This window comes from Saccopteryx bilineata, chromosome 3, assembly GCF_036850765.1.
Source record: "Saccopteryx bilineata isolate mSacBil1 chromosome 3, mSacBil1_pri_phased_curated, whole genome shotgun sequence".
NCBI lineage: Eukaryota > Metazoa > Chordata > Mammalia > Chiroptera > Emballonuridae > Saccopteryx > Saccopteryx bilineata.
In genome coordinates this window covers 61449574-61471286 of record NC_089492.1, presented here as the reverse complement: position 1 = coordinate 61471286, position 21713 = coordinate 61449574, and the positions used below count along the sequence as shown (strand labels likewise).

The window sequence follows — 21713 nt, the reverse complement described above, 5'->3', positions numbered from 1 at the left end:
CAGGCCGACGCTCTACCGCTGAGCTAACTGGCCAGGGCCTACCTCCCAATTCTAAGGGAAGATAAACTACCTCCAGTCGGCTATGTTCTACCCACTTCAAATAGACATACTGGAGATGTACTTAAGGGAGCATTTCCTCCCAAGTATAAAACTTGTCTCGCGGATTTGATTGGCCAAGATTTTAGCAGTGGTGATCTGGGGAAATCATCTGAGCTGTTTGCTAGCACTGGGCTCTGGCTAGAACAATGCATTTCATTAAGAACAGATTCTGCTGCTGCTATTTTATGCAGACACATTTTCATTGACTCGTTTCCTAGGATAACAATCTTAGCTATCAATAAAAATAGACCTTAATTTCTTCTTGGCATTTGGGGGACAAGGTTTAGAACAGAGATTAAAAACGGAAGGTAAAACAACACATCTGTTGTTGCTGATAAAAAGTGAAGTGTCAGAAGAAACAGAATACTAAAACCAAGCACTCATCCAGCTTGTTGCTGAAGAGAACTAAAGGAGACAGGCAGCACTGACTGTTCAGAAGATCTATTTCTGACATGTATTGCACTCACCTGCATGCATCATCTAACCGTGTTAATTCAGTACCAGGCTCCAGAAGCACCTTCTAAACAAGTGAACTCTGCCAGTAGCATTTAAATCTTTATGGAACAATCCAGTTGATCAGAAATTCTTGCCATCTAAATGTTTCTCAAGAAGCAGAAGAAAATGTTTGATTATACCTTATTAAACAGAATGACAAAATCAGATGCTTGGGAATATCAGACAGGCAAAAATCGTAGATTAATGCATTCAAAATTTTGTGTTGACAGGACTGCTACAGGACAAAGGCTGCTTATAAATTCAAAATAAAACTTAATAAAAAGCAGTATGGGGCCTTGGCCAGTTGGCTCAGTGGTAGAGTGTCAGCCCCATGTGTGGATATCCTGGGGTCGACTCCCAGTAAGGGAACACAGGAGAAGCAACCATTTGCTTCTCCACTCCGCCCTGTCTCCCTATCTTTCTCTATCTCTCTCTTTCCTCCCACAGCTATGGCTCGGTTGAGCAAGTTGGCCCTGGGAGCTGAGAATGGCTCCACGGCCTTGCCTCAGGTGCTAAAATAGCTCAGTTGCCAAGCAATGGAGCAACTGCCCCAGATGGGCAGAGCATAGCCCCATAGAGGGCTTGCCGGGTAGATCCAGGTCAAGCACATGTGGGAGTGTGTCTCTCTGCTTCTCATTTAAGAAGAAAGTTTTTTTAAAAGCAGTATGGAAGCCTTCAAAAAGGGGTAATTCCTAAGAGGGGTGACACTGTGGAAATTACAAGACCAGACATCATCCCTGACATGGGCAGGTGATGCCCTCAGGAGCAGCACCAACTTGACTGCTCTTCTCTGCTCCACGCTGACCAAACAAAACTCATATCATCAGTGGTAGAAACTACCTGTATAGTTGATTTGAGAATGCCAAATCTGCATTCCAAATTTTCTACAACTGTGCTCTTCCTAATAGGGTGACTGGATGTCGCCATGAGGTTCTGCTTTGAGCTCAGCCATTAGAGAACCATTAGCAACATGTCAGCAGGCTTTGGTATTCAGCCATAATCAAGGTTGTTTATCCGAATTGCTGGCTGAGATCACAGTTTGAAATGAATGAGGCACAGTACAGGTACAATTTAACTCAGAAATCTGAAGAATTATGTCATGCCACAGAAGAACATCTGGTGCAAAAAGCATTACTGCATTTATCTAACAAAGCGTCAAAACTAGAAGAATGGAGAAAGCAATCTCCACCCTCAAAAAAATACCTAATACCTCTCTCACTGGGCACTGATACCTCTCATTGGGCACGTACATCTGCCAGTCATCATACTATGGATGTTAGCATATATTCACTCTGTCCGCACAACAATCTTGCAAGAATGGCATCAATATGCCCACTTTTAGTGAAGAAACTCAGGTTAAAGGAGGTTAAATGTCTTGCCCAGTGTTCACAGCAGGTAAAGGCCGAGTTGGGATTTTTGCCCGGTTATATTATGCCTGATGTCAAAGCCCCTCCTGGTTCTACTCACGAAGCTGCCTCCCGAAGAGAGGCTTATAATTCAGTGACCACGAAGGATCACTCTAAAGCAGACCAAGGAAGTCGATAAGGCTTCAGCGAGACATTGATGGTGGGAGTCAATCCCTGAAGATCAGTAGATTTATTCATTTAAATTTAAATTGATTTAATTATAAATGTAAGCTCTTTGTAGACAACTCAAATCAAAGAAAGATATAAGGCAATGAGTCAGGTCTTTCCTCCTTTCTCCTCCCATACTCAGCAAGTTTAGCTCCTTTCTTCGGAAATAGCCATTGTTATAAAAGCCTTATTTATATTTCCAAAAACTTCATCTATAAAATCCTTTTTAAAAATGCTTTAAATTATGTTTTATTTCAATTACATGTTAAGTTTCAAAATTCATAATATAGATCATACAGATCACATACACTATGAGTTTTTTTAATTTAGGAAAAGACATCAACACATCAACACCTTCCCACAATCAGCAGTAATGCCTATAAAGTATTTCATTGTAAAACATTACACAATTTATTTTTCAAATAAACAGATTCATTTCCATTTTTTTAATTTGCTATTACAAATAATACTTCAAAGAATATCCCAATACCCACACATTTTTTGTGCACTTCTGCACAAAAGGAGAAATTCTTAGAATTCAGAGTATATAGTGGTGAAGAATGAAGGGCACGGCTGAAGTGTGGCGGATGGGCATGGAGTGGGGACAAGCCCGAGGCTGAGGGTCCCATTAAGAGGCCCAGGGCCAGCAAGCAGGGTGGGTGGAGAAAGCTCTGAAACAAACTTTTTCCACTGCCCTTCCCTCACCACCACCCACCCACATGCTACGCACACATGCAGGTACGCATGCACACACCAGATCTAGTCCAAGTCCAATGGCCCTGACTTCTAATGAGGATTTTTCATTAAATGCTATGAATTTTGTCCTTTCCAGCTCCCCTGTTCTACCACATCTGAATGATAGTGATCACACAGCAAGCCCAGGAAACCTTTAGCCCAAAAGAGGTCTCCAGGACACCTGACAAAAACACAGTTTGGGGCAATGGCCTGTAGAGCAGTTGACCTGATTACCCAAATTTACTCTAATGGAGTCGTCTCATTTCTAAAATTTCAACTGTAAAGTTGTCATTACTTTTTTTTCTGCTTTTACTTTTTAGCCTTAGATTTCAGAGATTGGAAGGGAGAGACACACAGGGCTTTTGGCTCCATTTAGTTATGTGCCCACTGGTTGATCAGACACACAGGAGCTGTCATCTATACCTAGTTATACAGTGGGGCTGCACACAGGGCCCGTGGCCCAAAAAGAGTGCTGAATTTCTGCTGCACATGTTTAAAAATGCACAGAGTAATGCTGAACCGAAGGGTGAAGATAGAGACTCTCTGGTCACTGAGCACATCCAGGTGAACAAAGTTCCCAAGATGCAGCAGAGCTCACAGAGCTGGTGGGCGGAGTAACCCTTACAGGAGCGCTCCCTGCCACAGTGAGAGGATCTTACTGAAGAAGAGCAGGTTGTTCCTAAACCAGAAGAGAAGGTTGCTCAGGAGAGAAAAATAGCCCAGAGGAATGAAGAAACAAAAACTTGTGGCCCAAGAGTAAATTCAGCATAAAATAAATACTAATAAATTTAAAAGCCACCCTGGCCAGGTACTTGAGTTGGTTGGAACGTCATTCCAATGTGCCATGGTCATTACTTTTCCTTGTGTTTTTTTTTTTTTTAATTTTTATTACTTTTCTTATAATAACAACATTTATAGGAATGTTGGGGATAAAGGAATTGAAATGAAGGAAGGGAGATAGAAAAAATGCCTCACTTTTGTAATCCCCCAAACTGCATATCCATCCTCCAATCTTATAAAACTTTTAGTGAATACCAATAATTGAGATGAGAAAGTCTAAGTCAAAATATTATAGTTTAAAAGAAAAAGGCAAAAATCTCAACCAGGGCAATGGAAAATAAACTCAAACCTCAATATCTCCCTCTGCTGTCAACTTCGTGTAATTTTTTAAATTTTGTGCTCTGTTTTATTTATTTTATTTTGTAATTATTCAGTTAGGAACCGCATGAAGCTGGGTAGCATAAAAGTCAGTTGACAAATTCCTTCCTACTTTTTCTAAAATTGGAAACATCACTCCTGTGTCATGAATAATGGCCATCTTATGATCAAACTTTTTCTATATGGTAGAGGTATTGGTATAAATTTAAAAAGTGATCACACTTCTAAAGTGTAAAATGACGCCTGGCCTGTGGTGGCGCAGTGGTTAAAGCATCGACCTGGAATGGTGAGGTCACTGGTTTGAAGCCCTGGGCTTGCCTGGTCAAGGCAAGGCACATACAAGCATCAATGAACAACTAAAGTGAAGCAACTATGAGTTAATAGTACGCTCTCTGTCCTCTCTCTCTCTCTCTCTCTCTCTCTCTCTCTCTCCTCTCTGTAAAATCAATAAATAAAATAGTTAAAAAAATAAAGTGAAAGTGATATATATGATTCAATAATAAGGAAATATCAATTTCTAAAAATTATTCTTTTTTTTTAAATAAAGCTTTTAAAGCTTCACTTTAGCAGACAATTTTGATCACGGTAGAGCTAAAAGCCAATGATATGGAAAGGATAGACAATTGAATGCAGAGAAGGAAACCAACAGCAATTAAACCAGGGGAAACAAGTTTTTCTCAGTGAGCACAGACTGCCAGAGGTAAAAGGGGCGAGGGTGGGGGTGGGCATTGGCGTGGGGAAAGCAAAGCTCGAGCACATTGAGGCTTCAAGATGTCATACAGTGAGCATTTCAACTTAGCGCTCCAAATGAATATGAGTGAGGTTATTTGTCAAGTAATTGTCTGGTCAGTCAACAACTAAGGCAGGTGTGGGCACTGATTTAGAAGCTTTGGCTTTAAAGTGGGAACTAGAACTTCTGGGCTTGAAGCCCAGTGGCACTAACTGCAACTTTGCGAAAATCAAAGCCTCTCAGCCGGTTTCTTCATCTAGAAGCTGGAGGATCTGAACAACTGACCTCTCAAGTCCATTCCAGTACTCTAAACAATCTCAGGGTAAATCACACTGTATTGCCCTGCCTTATCTGACTCAGAGAAAATCCAGTTCAAATGAGAATCAAACACAATCTGGGAGAAAAAAACAGAAGGAAAGACGGAAAGGAAAGAGGCAGACAGATCTGCGGGAGACAGGGCGACTTGAAAGAGCAACCCAATAGAATACAAAAGGCAAAACAGGAATATTATCAGGCAGTCAACTTTCCCCTGGCTAAAGAAAATGCAAGTCACAGGGCTTTTATTCAAGCAACAATAAACAAGACCAACTTTTTTCTGCTCTACGCATCCCCAGTTCACAGACTGACTTCTGGTCCCAAGCAAGGAGGTCGCCACTGCAACATCAACAGCAGCACTTGAACTCATCACAGCCTAAGAAGGGGCTTTGAGGAGATCATGACTCATCCCACCAGTAGTGACTGAGAACTTTATATGCCAGGAAGTGTTTTTTCAATCAAGAAGACAAAGTCCCTTGACCTCGGGAATCTCATACTTTACAGAACAGACAAGGCCATACACAAATAATTATCGCAAAGTTTGGTGAAAAAGAAAATTGAAGGTAAGAGAAAGAGTGGCAGTAACTATTTAAATATGGTGATCAGGGACATGCTCTCTGAGAAAGTTATTTTATTTTAGCAAAGCAATGCAAAAGAAAGCATATATCTGAGATAGGCAGATAAGGACAGAAACACCTGGAGGCAAGAATTGAAACTGGAAGACAGGAAAGCCAGTATGGCTGAAGTACAGCAACAAGCCAGAAAGAAGGTGGTCTGAGTGGAGACCTGAGCAAGGAGCAGGGCGAGTGCTGTGTGGACAGGAGAAACAGCCCAGGAAAGCAGAGGAGTCACTGACTACTTGACAATTTTGCCCTGCTTTTGTTACCACTACTACCTTTGCTCCAAGCTTGGTAAGTTACATTTACTGGTACTGGAAGAAGAGCGTGAAATCGGACTAAAGGGGCCCATTTGCCTACACACATCAATGCCCATTAAGACATTAGCAGGAGCCTGCAGCAAAGAAAGTAAGGCTTTCTTTTCGGGAGGTCGCCCAAGCTCAGAGACACAGGCACGCTAATGCTCAAAGACCTGGCTCTCCTACGGCCTCCAGGGGATGGGTTTTATAGGGGCAAATCACTAATGCTGGTGACTAAGGGTGCTAGGGTCACAGTCTTCACTGATTGGCCAGGACTAAGGTAGGGGGTAGCTAATCATTGTATCTGGTCCTGATGTCAGCCCTGGCGTCACTTTGTCTGGTTTCCCAACTGAGACCTAGATGTTATCTCTAGTTTGACTAAAACTCTGTCTCTGTGGTCAACAGACCTGAGGCTTTAGACGTAATATCATTTAATGCTGACCAGAACCTCACTGTCCTGAGGGCTTAATGATTGTTAGTGGATATGCAAGGGAGGCAGGTGAGTCAGGGTGCTGGATGAGGCCACTTTGAATCAAAAAGAAAGGAGAAAAGTTCACATTAAAGAAATGAAGTTTCTACAAGGTTACAAGCATAGTAAAAGTAAGAGAAAACTGATTGGGAGAGTAGGGCTTAGGACAGATAAGGAAGACCAAGAATTAAAGCAAACCTTTCCCTTCAGAGGCAAAGTAGCCACACAAAAAGGTGTCACAAATACAAATTAAAACTAATTTTGAGTGTTAAACCATTCGTGCTCTTAATTTTATAGGCAATAAAGCACCAGATGAGGTAAAAAAAAAAAAAATGACATCAAGTTAAAGCTTTGAATCAATTGAGATATGTATTTGACTTTATTAATAGATCAAGAAAGGATTGGTGTGGTCTTCGGGAAGGTGAGGGGCCCTCGTGTTTAGTAGACAGTTGCCAAACAAGGCAGACTGCTCAAAAAGTGGCTCAAAAGCTCTTCGGAAGCATATACATTTATACAGAGGCCGATGGACACCAAATAGTCCTCAACAATGTGTGTCCCGGATGAGCAGTTCCCAAAGGCAGTTTGCAATGCCAGATTCATATTCATAGTCACACTATGACTTGTTGCTCTCATTCTGAGTGTACAGTCCAATTTTCCAGAGGATTACATAGTGACATTACAACAGAATGAACAAGAAAGATGAAAACCCAACTATTCCATGAAACAGTAAGAACTTTAAAAGTTTTCGATTTTAGTTTCCAATGTTGTAAGTATAGATAAAACCCACCTGAACAAAAGCTCATTGGGTTCCTGAATAATTTCTGTGTAACTGAGTCCTGAGATTGAATAGCTGGAGGCCCTGGCTGGTTGGCTCCATGGTAGAGCATTGTCCCAGAGTATGTAAGTCCCGGGTTTGATTTTCAGCAGGGCACACAGAAGCTACCATCTGTTTTTCCCCCTCTTCTCTCACTCTCTCTTCCCCTCCTGTACCCATGGCTCATCGATTTGAGCGCATTGGCGCTGGGTGGTAAGAATGGCTCCATGGAGCTTCCATCTCAGATACTAAAAATAGCTCAATTGAGAGCATGGCCCCAGATGGTGGTCGCCAGGTGGATCCTAGTTGGGGCGCACGAGGGAGTCCGTTTCACTATCTCCTCTCCTCTAACTTAAAAAAAAAAAAAAAAAGCTGGAGAACCACTGCCCAACCTAGTACATTTGAGAGGATCAATATTACATATACAATGTTGCATGTATATATTTCAAATATGACATTTACTGGTTGTGATTTCATTATTTATTGAGTTTATTAAGACTAGAGAGATAGCTGGGAGAGTAGACCTAAATATCAAAACCATTCAAGAACCTCTCTAAGGCAGTGCTGTGTCTGTGGTGGTGAGCCTGTGCACCCACCCTGAATGGTGGTGTAAAAAAGTTATACGATGAGGAAACATCTAAGGATTTCCTTGAAGAGCACAAGTTGCAATTTCACTGTGAATAGAATAATCTTCACCTAACTATAAAAATGAACTAAAGGGGAAGGGGAGGATGTGTGTCTGTCTATACATAACTGCAGAACCAGCTCAAAATGGTCCTACTCAGAGATACAATGTTACTTTTCAAAGACAACAGCCCAAAACTTCACATATGCAGTTGAAACCTGAAGAGACAAATTTGATCTCACGCTGCACCAGAAACCAGTCTCAACCCACACCCCACACCCCACACCTCCAACCAAAGGACCAGGACATAACTGGGACTTAAAACTCCCACCAGAAGCCAAGGGTCCACTGTCCAGGAAGATCCGGTAGGATGCTCTTTACCACAGCCACATTCCAAGCTCCTCCAGTTAAAACTTATCTAACCAGCACTTCCACTATCTGTCCCCCTTCCCCTCAATCCATTAAAAACCTTTAACCTAGTCCAGCAAGCAAGATGGATTTGAGCCCTGGCTGGGTTGCTCAGTTGGCTGGACTGTCCTCCTTACATGCCAAGATTGTAAGTTCGATCCCATCAGGATACATACAGGAATCAACCAACGGGTATATGACTGGGTGGAACAACATGTTTTTCTCTCTCCCTCTCTAAAATCAACTATAAAAAAAACATAAAAAGATGGATCTAAGTATCCTATCTTCCTGATTGGCACCTTCTGAATCAATAAACCTTTCCTTAGTCCAGACTCGAACGTTTTGAATTTTGGCCTTTCAAAGTATCAGGCACATGAATTTTGGTTTGGTAACAAATAAAACTTGATATGAATGTGTCTTTTAAAACATTTGACATGCACCCCCACCCCATGTTTATTGCAGCATTGTTTACAATAGCCAAGATCTGGAAACAGCCCAAGTGTCCGTCAGTGGACGAGTGGATTAAAAAGCCGTGGTACAGCCTGACCGGGTGGTGGCACAGTGGATAGAGCATCAGACTGGAATGTGGAGGACCCAGGTTCAAGACTCCCAGGTCACCAGCTTGAGCCGGGCTCATCTGGTTTGAGCAAAGCTCACCAGCTTGGACCCAAGGTCACTGGCTCGAGCAAGGGATAACACAGTCTGCTGCAGCCCCATGGTCAAGGAACATATGAGAAAGCAATCAATGAACAACTAAGGTGTCTCAATGAAAAAAACTAATGATTGATGCTTCTCATCTATCTCTGTTCCTGTCCGTCTGTCCCTATCTATCCCTCTCTCTATCACTAAAATAAATAAGTAAATAAATAGCTGTGGTATATATACTATACACAATGGAATACTATGCAGCTGTGAAAAGGGGGGAATCTTACCTTTTGCAATGCATGGATGGACATGGAGATTAAGCTAAGGGAAATAAGCCTGGCAGAGAAAGAAAAATACCCATATGATCTCACTTATATGTGGAATCTAATGAACAAGGAGAACTGAGGAATGGCATACATGCAGAGGTGGGGGTCACAGGGAGCAGGATAGCTGTCAGAGGGAAGGGGGATGAGGAGATGGGATCAGAGAAGGTGAAGGGATTAGTGAAACTATATATACATAACACAGAGATACAGATGACAGGACAGCAAATCCCAAAGGGAAGGGGGGAGGGAGTTAGGGGGAGGGGGACAAAGGGGGGTTATGGGGGACATGGGGTAGGGTGTTATATTGAGTGGAATACTTGAATCCATGTTAACACAATAAGTTAGAATTAATAAAAATTTTAAAAAAAGAAAAAAGTGTTTTCTGTGAAATCTTTTTAGTTGAAAATCCTGATGCAAATAGTTTATTTCTACCTATTTGTTACTAGTATGCATTCCATTTTTATTTTCATTCACATTTAATATGACCTCTTAAATATTGCCTGGAAAGCAGTATAAAATTTTAAAGAAAAAACGAACTGAAATAAAACGCAAACAAACCTATCTGTAAAGCTAGGCTACAGAATTCCAAGATAGGTATTTAATGGCTAACTTCCTCTTCCTAGTGTTTTGTTTTTTGTTTTTTTTTCCTTATTAAAGGGAGTAACGGGGTGGCTTTCAATTTAGAAACCAGGAATTGTTACTGGGCATGTTTCTTCTCTTCAACATTTTATACAGAAAACACTTCTTACATAAGTTTAGATATTTGAAATAATCATGTAAGAGCTAGCATTTTATATTTATTAGTGAAGAGGAGCAGAGGTTGTTGTCACTCCAAAACATGCTTCTCTGGGATATTACTTTAGGCTGGTTAATTAAGAAACAGACCTGGGAGAAGCCCTGAAAACCACACAGAAGTTACCATTGGTACAGGACATTTACATTTGTAAGGAAAATCTCCATTTGTGAGGGTGTTTCCCTCACTGAACCTGGCCTGCTTTCACTATCAATGGAGAAAGCAAGGACTTAAGTAGGCAAAACCTTACCCTTTTTCACTGTACTTTTCCTGGTAACCGCCCACCACCGACTCTCCACCCCCTTCAGCTGAAAGATCTGTTTAAGGGGATGATTTCCACCATTTTGGTGAACTGCTCTATTTTCCTGGGTCTCTCCCACGTATACAGCAGGTATGCATGTTATTAAATTTTAATTTTTCTCCTGTTAATCCACCTTGTGTTAATTTGATTAGTGCGAAGAACTTGAAGGGTTGAGGGTCTTTCTTCCCGACAGCAGCATGAAGACTTTTTACTACATTTGCAAAGATCTCATAAAAGCTTATAATTACACATGAACACACGTGGCCACATGCACATGCAGATAATGGTTAACCTCTTTAATGTTGAGGGAAAACTGTTGGACTTGAGAAAGAATAATTTAGGTTAAAATCTTTAAAATGAACAATGTTAAGTAATGTAGTAGTTGTTAAGGAGTAGATTAATAAGAAGTGATCCAAATAAGCCTTAAAATTTTTAATTGAAAATGAACACATGCTTTAACAACTATCTGAAATAAGTTGAAGACTTTTTCTTTGAATAGGAATGTTGACTTGAGTTCCCTGATGTCTTTCTTCTATGAACCACACCTCATTGCTAATGCACTGATTTCCCACAGGGAAGTGCAGATACACTACATGCAAAGTTCTACTTTTTATAATTTCCCTGCCATAGTTTTAGTTTAAGATTTATTACCTAATTATAAAACTCACTTCCGTCACCTATTTCCAAAGCAGTCAATTTAGTTTTTGTAAAAACAACTGTCATGTTACCAGTTTACATATTTAAATCACCTAAGAGAAACAAATACAACTGAATAAACAAGCACAGATGAATCTTGGTAATCACACAAAATGAACAAACTAGAAAATAGCTGAGACACAAGACTAATTGAGCTCTCAGCATTGTTTTAACAGAGGAAACTCCTTCAGTTAATACAGCAAGCCCAAGCAGAAATAATAACCTTAATATATTAGAGACAACAGCTTTAATGTCAGCATGCAACAATATCATGAAGCTTTATTTTACATATTTGTAAACATTTTACCTCAAGATATCTTCTTCTTTTTGAATATATACTAGAAAGGTTAGAACTGTTAGCTTATTTTGTCAAATACTTCTTCCTTCTAAAGTGACAGTATCACTGATAAAATATGGAGATGACATCCATATTAGTGTTTCCATCTTGAATCTTATTGTTCATAATTGAGCTCTTACAATTTAGTAATATGCTTAAATAAAATCACTATAATGGACATTTGTAACAAACAAAATTCTTCTTGATCTAATTGTCATCTTTGGCTTGTATTTCCATTGTTTATAGGTTTTGTTGTGATTCCATTCTTGCTTTCCTTTTGGTCTAATTTGCCTTTGGTTCCGCCATCTGCTATGGTCTAGCAGGATAAACTAACTGTGTTGTTCCAGTTTACTTAACAAAAGTGATGGCTGACAGTCACTGAAAACTCTGGAAACCCAAAGTTGCAAAAACAAAGATAAATAATCATTTAACTCTCAGCTTTATTTAGGCAGTGACTCGTCTCAGGATCTCAAGGACATATGAACTGAAAGCACTCAACTTTCCACAACTTTAAATTGCATCAAAGCAGTAAAGATACAGAACATAGATACAACAGAGCTGCAAGAGTCAGAGGAAAAGGGGTTGGTGGTGGTTTGAGGTAGGAGAGGGGCAAAGAGGGAGAAGGCAGGCAGAAGGAGCTTCTGCTTGAGGCGGCGGGGCCAGATGCAGTGTAGATGGTGTTACTTGTATACTTGAAACTTGTATGGTTCAGTGAACCATGTCAACCAATAAATTAAAAAAAAAAAAGTGGTTTATATATAAAAACCTTACCCTAAGCACTTTATATTATTCCTTCAATCTTTCTGAAGTAAATTCTATTATAATTCCGTTGTGTTTTTGTGTGTGTTTTTTTTGTATTTTTCTGAAGCTGGAAACCGGGAGGCAGTCAGACTCCCGCATGCGCCCAACCGGGATCCACCTGGCACACCCACCAGGGGGGATGTTCTGCCCATCCGGGCGTCGCTCTGTCGCAACCAGAGCCACTCTAGCGCCTGGGGCAGAGGCCAAGGAGCCATCCCCAGCGCCCGGGCCATCTTTTGCTCCAATGGAGCCTCGGCTGCGGGAGGGAAAGAGAGAGACAGAGAGGTAGGAGAGGGGGAGGGGTGGAGAAGCAGATGGGCGTTTCTCCTGTGTGCCCTGGCCGGGAATCGAACCCAGGACTTCCGCATGCCAGGCCGACGCTCTACCACTGAGCCAACCGGCCCGGGTCCGTTTTTTTTTTTAATGCATGAGGATATCTAGGCTTGGCACTAGTTTAGTGGAGACAGGATTCCAGGACAGGTCTATCACACTCCAGCTTGGCCAGAATATTATGCAGCAGCCTAAGAAGCATTTCAGAAGCATCACATTAAAAACCTTATCCCCACATTCATTGCAGCATTACTTACAATACCCAAGATCTGGTCCATCAGTGGACGAGTGGATAAAAAACTGTGGTACATTTACACAATGGAATACTATGAAGCCGTAAAAAAAAAAGAAAGGAAATCTTATTTTTTGCAGCAGCATGGAATGACCTGGACATTATGCTAAGTGAAATAAGCCAGGCAGAGAAAGACAAATACCATATGATCTCACATGTGGATTCTAATGAACACAATAAACTGAGGAACAAAACAGAAACAAAAGCAGGGTCACAGGGAACAGATGGACAGCTGTCAAGGGGGAATAGGGAAGGGACTTGATCAGAGGTGGTGAAGAGATTAGCTAAAAATATATATACATAACACATATATACAGACAGTAGGATAGCAATAGCCAGAGGGAAAGGGTAAGGTAGAGGTAGGGGAGGGGTGACAAGGGGGAAAACTGAGGGTGGAAAGAGACTTTGCAGAGCATGGGGGAATGATGTGGTATATAGATGGTGGTATATTGAGTGGGACACTTGAAACCATATCAACACAATAAATTATTAAAACTTAAAATTAGTTTTCCAGAAAAAAAAATTCTTATGCCAAATTACTTAAATCATCTTTTCTTTATAAAGGAATGCATCAGTCCAACCATAATACAGTTTTAACTCCTAACCCAGGTTTTTCAACACAACCAAATTAAAAAGCTTTTGACACTCTAAATCTTCTAATACATCTTTAATTTTTAAAATCATTGCTCTGCTATGCATACCTAGAAAGTAGGTATGAGAATCCATTAGAATTCTTCCAATATACAATTGTTCTGTTTAAAACTGAGAAAGGGGGCCCAGCGGTAGAGTATAAGCCCAGCCTGTGCAAGTCCTCGGTTTGATTCCCAGTCAGGGAACATAGAAGAAGCGACCATCTGCTTCTCCACCCCTTCCCCTCCCTGCTCTAATGGTTCCAGCAAGTTGGCCCTGGGTGCTGGCTCCATGGCCTCCCCTCAGGTACTAAATAAAATAGCTCAGTTGCCAAGCAATGGAGCAGTGGTTCCAGATGGGCAGAACATCGCCTTGTAGGGGGCGTGCCAGGTGGATCAGTTGGGGCACATGAGTCTGTCTGTCTGTCTGCCTCTCACTTAATAAAAAATGAAAAAGAAATAAAGAAAAATAGGAAGGGGAAAGTGGGAAGTTCTAAAGACATAAAAGAAAAATGTGTTGACACACAACCTGTTGGGATGAGGCTAAGTAGTAATAAAATAGAATCTCGTATTTCTCTTTAAAAGTACAAGGTAAGTGGGAGCATAATTACCCACTCCAGTGTGGGCTGTGACTTCCTTGCAAAGAGTACAGAGTATGGGGGGGAGGGGTAACTTTAGAATGGAGAAAATGACACTGTATCAGCCAGGTTATCAAGGTTAATTATCAATAGACAAACCTTGGCGGTATGGAACCTTGATGATATAATGAAAACGGCACTTATGTGGTCTTCCGCCCCAAAACTCGTAACTGCAGTCTAATCATAAAACACAAAAATAATTTCCAAAGGAGGGGCATTCTATAAAATATCTAAACTGTACTTCTCAATGCTGTCAAAGTCATCAAAAAAAAGTCTGAGAAACCATCACAGCCAAGAGGAATTCAAGGAAACTAACAGCTAAAAGTAGTGGCCTCTGACGGCATCCTGGACCAGAAAAAGGACATTAGGTAAAATCATCAAAAATCTTTAAGAAGAGATCACAACATACCAATAATGATCCATTAATTATAATAAATGTACCACACTAATGTAAGATGCTAATAGGGGAAGCTGGGTGCAAGGTGTATGGAAACTTCTGTCCTCAAAGTCCACTGGAAAAAAATACAAAAACAATGTAAAATGAGCAAGAGTACAAAAAAGCTTGGTTATCTTTGGGACACACATTCTCTTGCTTCTTTTCACCAACACTGTGGAAAAAAGATGGGGTATTGTGCCACTAGACTTCAAAATTCACATAAGGGAGGTAGTGGTCGTATTTTATCAGTCCATCGAATAAACCACAATTTGAGTTATTACCTACACTCTGAAAATAAAGGGTGAATGTTATAAATTATGTTGGTTTCTTAACTTTTTGTGTGGCAGAGACAAAGAGAGGGACAGGAAAGCAGATGAAAAGCACCAATTCTTTGTTGTGACATCTTAGTTGCTCATTGATTGCTTTCTCTTATGTGCCTTGACCAGGGGCTACAGCAGAGGAAGTGACCCCTTGCTCAAGTCAGTGACCTTGGGCTCAAGCCAGTGACCTTTGGGCTCAAGGCATCAACCTTATGCTCAATTTGGTGAGACTGCACTCAAGCCAGCAACCTTGGGTTTTAGAACCTGGGTCCTCCGTGTCTCAGTCTGAGGCTCTATCCACTGCGCCATCACTGGTCAGGCTCCTAACTTATTTTCAAAAGAACATTTCCATTGCTTGAGTAAAGGTCATAGCCTTTCAAAATTGCAAAGAACCTCAGATATGTTCTTCACCAACCTCCTGGAATTTACTAACTGTACTAATAAAGGAAATGAATTGTTCAGTATCATTCTACCAGTTAGAAGTAAATGAAAGTCTAGTGTTTCTATCTCCCAATTCTAAGATCTTCCCTATACAACAATTCCATTCCAGTTACTGTCAGAAATAGCCAATGTTTTAAAATGGCACTTGAATATCTAAATCTCTAAGTGTATTCTACGTAAGGGGCATTCTTTGGAAATGGTGTTATAAACTGAACCTGTCTTCCTTGCATACTGGTTTTACAAAAAATTTATATTTACATTTATGTCCCAATGTACAGATAACAAGTTACAGTGTAGACAAACTATGAATTTAGTGCACTACTTCTAAATAATTTAAACTGCCACTACTAGGGGATACATAGGCAAGTTCTGCTTCTAACTATTGCACCAAGAGGACTGAGGAAAGAATACATACACACCAAGGTTAAGCAATGGCAAACAACCTTGAATTGGTCAGTTAAGGTCTGACTGCAAGAATATTTTACTCCCTAGACTAATATTAATATATCGAGTAACCCCAATCAAGATAAAGCTAAGCCAGTAAGTACGGTCCCAACTACTAATGTAAGTGCGTTGATGAGAGGCAAACCCTCCCATTAGATTACCGGTAAAAAAAAAAAGACTCTGATACTGCTGCCATGTGGGACACTTGGGGTGATTCATGAAACTGCCTTGGTCACCGGCCACCAGGGTCGTAGGCATCTTGCAGGTTTGACATCACAAAACTTAAATTCTTTGGTTTTTCCCTCATATGAAAAGTACCTTAGAGCAGTGGTCCCCAACCCCGGGGCCACAGACCAGTACCGGTCCACAAAGAAAGAATAACTTACATTATTCCTGTTTTATTTATATTTAAGTCTGAACGATGTTTTATTTTTAAAAAATGACCAGATTCCCTCTGTTACATCCGTCTAAGACTCACTCTTGATGCTTTTCTCGATCACGTGATACATTTATCCATCCCACCCTAAAGGCCGGTCTGTGAAAATATTTTCTGACATTAAACCAGTCTGTGGCCCAAAAAAGGTTGGGGACCACTGCCTTAGAGAATCCAGAAATGGTTAATGTATCATCCAGAGCCACCTTGACCCTATCTACATAAGCTCTACCTATCCCAAAGGATAATGTACAGATTAGAAAAGAACTCCTTGATACCAAAAATGGGGAATTAGGGTTATTAGATAGCTGGTGGCACAACTTTCTCCTATTAGATGAAAATAAATAGGCCTCTTTCTCTTTAGCTCTAAGTTTAGTATTAGAGGTGTAAGTCAATAAAATCCCTTAAATCAGTGGTCGGCAAACTCATTTAGTCAACAGAGCCAAAAATCAACAGTACAACGATTAAAATTTCTTTTGAGAGCCAAATTTTTTAAACTTAAACTATATACAGTGTGTCCGTAAAGTCATGGTGCACTTTTGACAGGTCACAGGAAAGCAACAAAAGACAATAGAAATGTGAAATCTGCACCAAATAAAAGGAAAACTCTCCCAGTTTCATACCTATTCAGTGCAGTTCGATGTGGGCTCACACACAGATTTTTCAGGGCTCCTTAGGTAGCTATCCCATATAGCCTCTACAGACTCATCACTGACTGATGGCCTACCAGAACGGGGTTTCTCCACCAAACTGCTGGTTTCCTTCAACTGCTTATCCCACCGAGTAATGTTATTCCTACGTGGTGGCGCTTCGTTATAAATGCGCCGATATTCACATTGCACTTTGGTCACGGATTCGAATTTAGCAAGCCACAGAACACTCTCCTCTGTACCGTCCACATCTCGACTGGCATGGCCATGGGCTGCTCTGCTGTATACACGGTGTTACATCATCATCTGTGCATGCGCTCATGCTGCCACATCATCCTACAGAAACAGGGAGTGTTCTCCTTTTATTTGGTGCAGATTTCACATTTCTATCGTCTTTTGTTGCTTTCTTGTGACCGGTCAAAAGTGCACCATGACTTTACGGGCACACTGTAGGAAGGTACATTGTTATTAACTTAATTAGGGTACTCCCAAGCTTGCCTTTGTTAAACACTCTAGGGGCCAAAGAGCCACATGTGGCTCGGGAGCCGTGGTTTGCTGACCAAGGCCTTAAATGGATAATGATTAGGACAAACTGTTACCTCCCTTTAATTCCCCCACTTAAGTTAAATGGCCAACGAAAACAAGTGATATAATCTGTCTGTGCTTGAAAGATAGATCAATCAGGAAATCCAAAATACAGCCAACAAGAATGTTATGTTTTCTAGCTGACAAAACATATTTATAAAGTAAAATGGAAAGAACACAGATATGAGTGAACAATTTTTATTGAAACCCTCGAAGATTAAAGAGGACCAAATGGTGAGTTTGGGTACCATAACAGAAAATCTCACCTAACTGTACCATCATTCACAGGAATGAACAAACCCAAACACGACAAAATTCAAATTCTCATGTAATTACTACAAGTGAATGGAAATGAACTAAAATCATTTTATCATAACCTTTCTGTAATCAAAAAAGGGAATTTACATGGCATAACAAAAGATATGCAAAACTTAATGAAACCACAATTCTCTTAAATTTTTCAAACTTATTTTTATAGGATGCAGAATGCACTTGAAATGATTAAATGACTTAAGCTGATTCTTTTTTATTGCAAAGTTTTTATATCAGCTTAAACTCCATGCATGGTATTCAAAAAGAACACAGCTTTTGAATTAGAAAGATCACTTGAGTTAAAATAAGAAATTAAGTATTGAAATTAAGAAAAGGCTGGGGTTTCTTTTGAAAGGAATCTTCAAGTACCAATAAGCATAAAGAACGAATACTAATTTTGGTTACATTTTCCCCCTTACAATTAAATACACAAACTATTATACCTTTCAAAATAAAATACCCACATAAGATAACTTTAATAATAAGAAACATTCAAACCAGATCCTGGAAAAAAACATTAAGCAAGAAAATTTACTGGGCCAATCATGTCTTAGTTTGTGATTATTCAAACATTTGATCACGTGTTTCCTGCTGTAGAGCCCAGGTTCTCTCCCTTTTGGTCCCTACAGTTAAGAAACATCCCGTTAGTTGTGCTATTGAGACAACCAGTGATAATTTCACTTACAGGAAAAACATTCTGCAATTTATTGACAGACCAAGGAGGAAGAAAAAGTAGGTGCTCTGAAGTATTGTAAATGATAAAAAAAATTAACCAATTGAAAAGATAGTTTTTATTTCCAAAGGAATGATGCACCCATTTCACTTAATATTAGAAATCCAGGTGAAAGGCACTGGGATGTACTCCTCATGATGAACAGACTTCTCCAGTACATTTGCCATTTCTAAGTCTGCTGCTGCAATCCGCCTGCTTGCTAAGTGTTTCTGTGACACTTTTTACATAGAAACCAAATGTAAATCAAACAAGTTTCAATCCATTTATAATGCAACTAGTTTTATAAAAATATTCAGAGTTGCTAATAAAGCACCAAGAAAAAGAGAACCTCGGAGCTGGAACTCAGGTCCTTTCTATGAGGTCACCCCTTTACAGTTTTCTCTATAGGACTTCCAGAGTGACAACAGTCATCTTTGACATGTCCTACCTATATAATCTCAGGGATGTATTATTACATTGCTGTGGTTACTATACCCAAATGCCAATTTTCATTATAAACAGTTAAGAGACATGTTACAAGATAAGATTTCATGGCTTACTCTTAAAAAAGTAAAATAGGTGCAACTTTCCTTTCAGAAAGTTTTTATTTGTAATATATCATTAATATTTTAATGTTCCCTTCAGTAAACACTGATAAAATTACAATGGGACTACCAAAAACCTGTGAAATAGCTACGATTATCTACAAATACTGTATTTTATTTCACTTACAGTATTTGTACATTTTAAGAAAACATTGTACAAAAAATTATATAAATGAAAGTCTCAAAGAAACATGTCACTAAATTTTGAGTTGATCAAAGACATAAATGTAAATGAAAAGGTTTCTAAACATGATGTAAACGTAAATGGAGTAATGCAAAACACCAAGGTATTCAAATCTGTATTGCTATTTTCACCCTTCTCATACCTTTCTACATAGCTTTCTCCTTTTGGAATAGTAAAAGGGGCAGTACATTATCTTCATAACCGTATGCCATCAAATCAGTTAATACAGATGCTTGACACAATTATACAAAATCAATTTGCTTCAAGATACAAAATTAATGTTGATATGCAATTAATGAAAACAAGATGTTAAAAAGAAAACAGTAAGAATACCCACATATATGCTGTATTCCCATTTATATAGATCTGATCAATTAAACAGCAACACATTCCCTTAGATACTGATTTAATCCATGAATCAAGGCCATATTTTCAAAGTATTTTAAGGATGCCAGGACACTGCAAAAGCTGGAGGAAAGAGTTGAGGAACAGTATATGCTTGCTAAACAAGAACTATGTTTATTTAGCTAGTGAATACCTAGAGTAATAAATGTTTACTTCATGATAGCAATCAGGCTCGCAAACACCCAGAAATAGGAATTAAGGATTTTAAATGTAGTTATAAAGGTCATAAAAAGTCTGATTAGACTGAGGTACATATACTCAAAATTTTGAGATTCATTAAGTGGTAGCAAACAAAATAATTCCTCAGACAAATGCACATTTTTCAGTATACATATTATTGGGGGAAGGAGGGGAGAAGAATGTGCATTAACTGGTGAAATCCACCAAGCTGCATATCAATATTCTGTTACACCAAACAGTTTAAAGACAAGGGAAATGTTCTAATATAATCTCATATTATGTTTCATTTGGCTAAAATAGAGCTTAAGGTTGTTTTGCCATAATAAAAGTTTACTACAATAATTCTTCACATAAACATTTAGACTTGAACTCCAGGACTAAATATGGCATGATTATTTTGCTTTTAATCTGTCAAAGAGCTAAAAATCGACAATTTAAAAACTACAACAAAGAAAAATTGAAGCAGTGTGACTCTTACATCATTGAACCACTTCTAATGGTTAACTGTTAGTATTTAACAAATTCAGAGAGTTAATGAATCCTTGCATTCATTCAGTCTTCTGTGCCTTAGCTAGGTGCATAATTACAAAAGACAGCAGATACTGGTAAAAGCTTCAGGACAGAAAGTGCTTGACGAAGTTAAAGTTCTCAAGTGTGTTTGGTGAGAGTATAAGGACAGATGCGCTGATGAAAACCATTACAAGAGTCAATTCTGTGTTAAAGAGTTCAAAGATTTCACCTTAAGCAGAAAAAAGGCTTTAATAATGTCTTCTTTGACTTATTAGGCATTTCCAGAGTCTACATCATTAGTGTTGTAATTCTAACAGGACATCTTCATACGGTTATTGTTTGTTTCTATTTCTCTCCTGAAAGAAAAACACAAAACACTGAACAAATACCATCATTATATAAAGATTTAAATTATATGCACATATAATGTGACTAATTCAAGTAATTAGTTAAAACTAATTAACTACAGTATTACTTATACCCACATAGCAAGATGATTACCACAAAACAATTCAAACTAAAGAACTCCAAAAGCTTCGAGAGTTCAGGCCTCTTCACAGCCTATTTTCCCACAGCATTTTGGTTAGGGTGAGAATATTACAATAATGTCTTTCTAGCCCTTGCAAGAAATTTTTGATAGTGAGGTATCAGAGACTAAAAGGAGACAATTTTAAAACTACTGGTTCAGCTAGGATTAGAAGAAAGAAAAATGTTCAGTGATTGAAAAAAATGAATCATAAATTTCCTCCACATCATATTGTCACATTCAGCATAACTTTCCATATCAAGAAATGTTATTTATTAATAATTTCTTCTAAGAAAGCAGAAACCCCTTGAACAAAAGTTAAACAAAGTGATGTTTTCACGTTTATTAAACAAATATATTTACCTATAAAACTTCAATTGAGGGCCCTGGCCGGTTGGCTCAGCGGTAGAGCGTCGGCCTAGCGTGCGGAGGACCCGGGTTCGATTCCCGGCCAGGGCACACAGGAGAAGCGCCCATTTGCTTCTCCACCCCTCCGCCGCGCTTTCCTCTCTGTCTCTCTCGTCCCCTCCCGCAGCCAAGGCTCCATTGGAGCAAAGATGGCCCGGGCGCTGGGGATGGCTCTGTGGCCTCTGCCCCAGGCGCTAGAGTGGCTCTGGTCGCAACATGGCGACGCCCAGGATGGGCAGAGCATCGCCCCCTGGTGGGTAGAGCGTCGCCCCTGGTGGGCGTGCCGGGTGGATCCCGGTCGGGCGCATGCGGGAGTCTGTTTGACTGTCTCTCCCTGTTTCCAGCTTCAGAAAAATGGAAAAAAAAAAAAAAAAAAAAAAAAACCTTCAATTGAATGCAGCACATAGCCTGAACCATCTTGTTTTAAATGTGTAAC

The 21713-nt window shown here is 39.7% G+C and overlaps 1 protein-coding gene across 7 annotated transcripts in view; it reads right to left on the bottom strand.

Annotated features, from left to right (window-relative positions):
• Positions 1 to 17617: 17617 nt before the first annotated feature.
• YTHDF3 (YTH N6-methyladenosine RNA binding protein F3) overlaps positions 17618 to 21713 on the bottom strand; it is a 43697-nt gene continuing 39601 nt past the window's right edge. For all 7 annotated transcript variants that reach the window (XM_066266215.1, XM_066266216.1, XM_066266210.1 and 4 more), the window contains one exon: positions 17618 to 20699. In XM_066266215.1, coding sequence (XP_066122312.1) covers positions 20676 to 20699 — 24 coding nt within the window. In that variant the 3' untranslated portion in view covers positions 17618 to 20675. The remainder of the gene's footprint in view (positions 20700 to 21713) is intronic.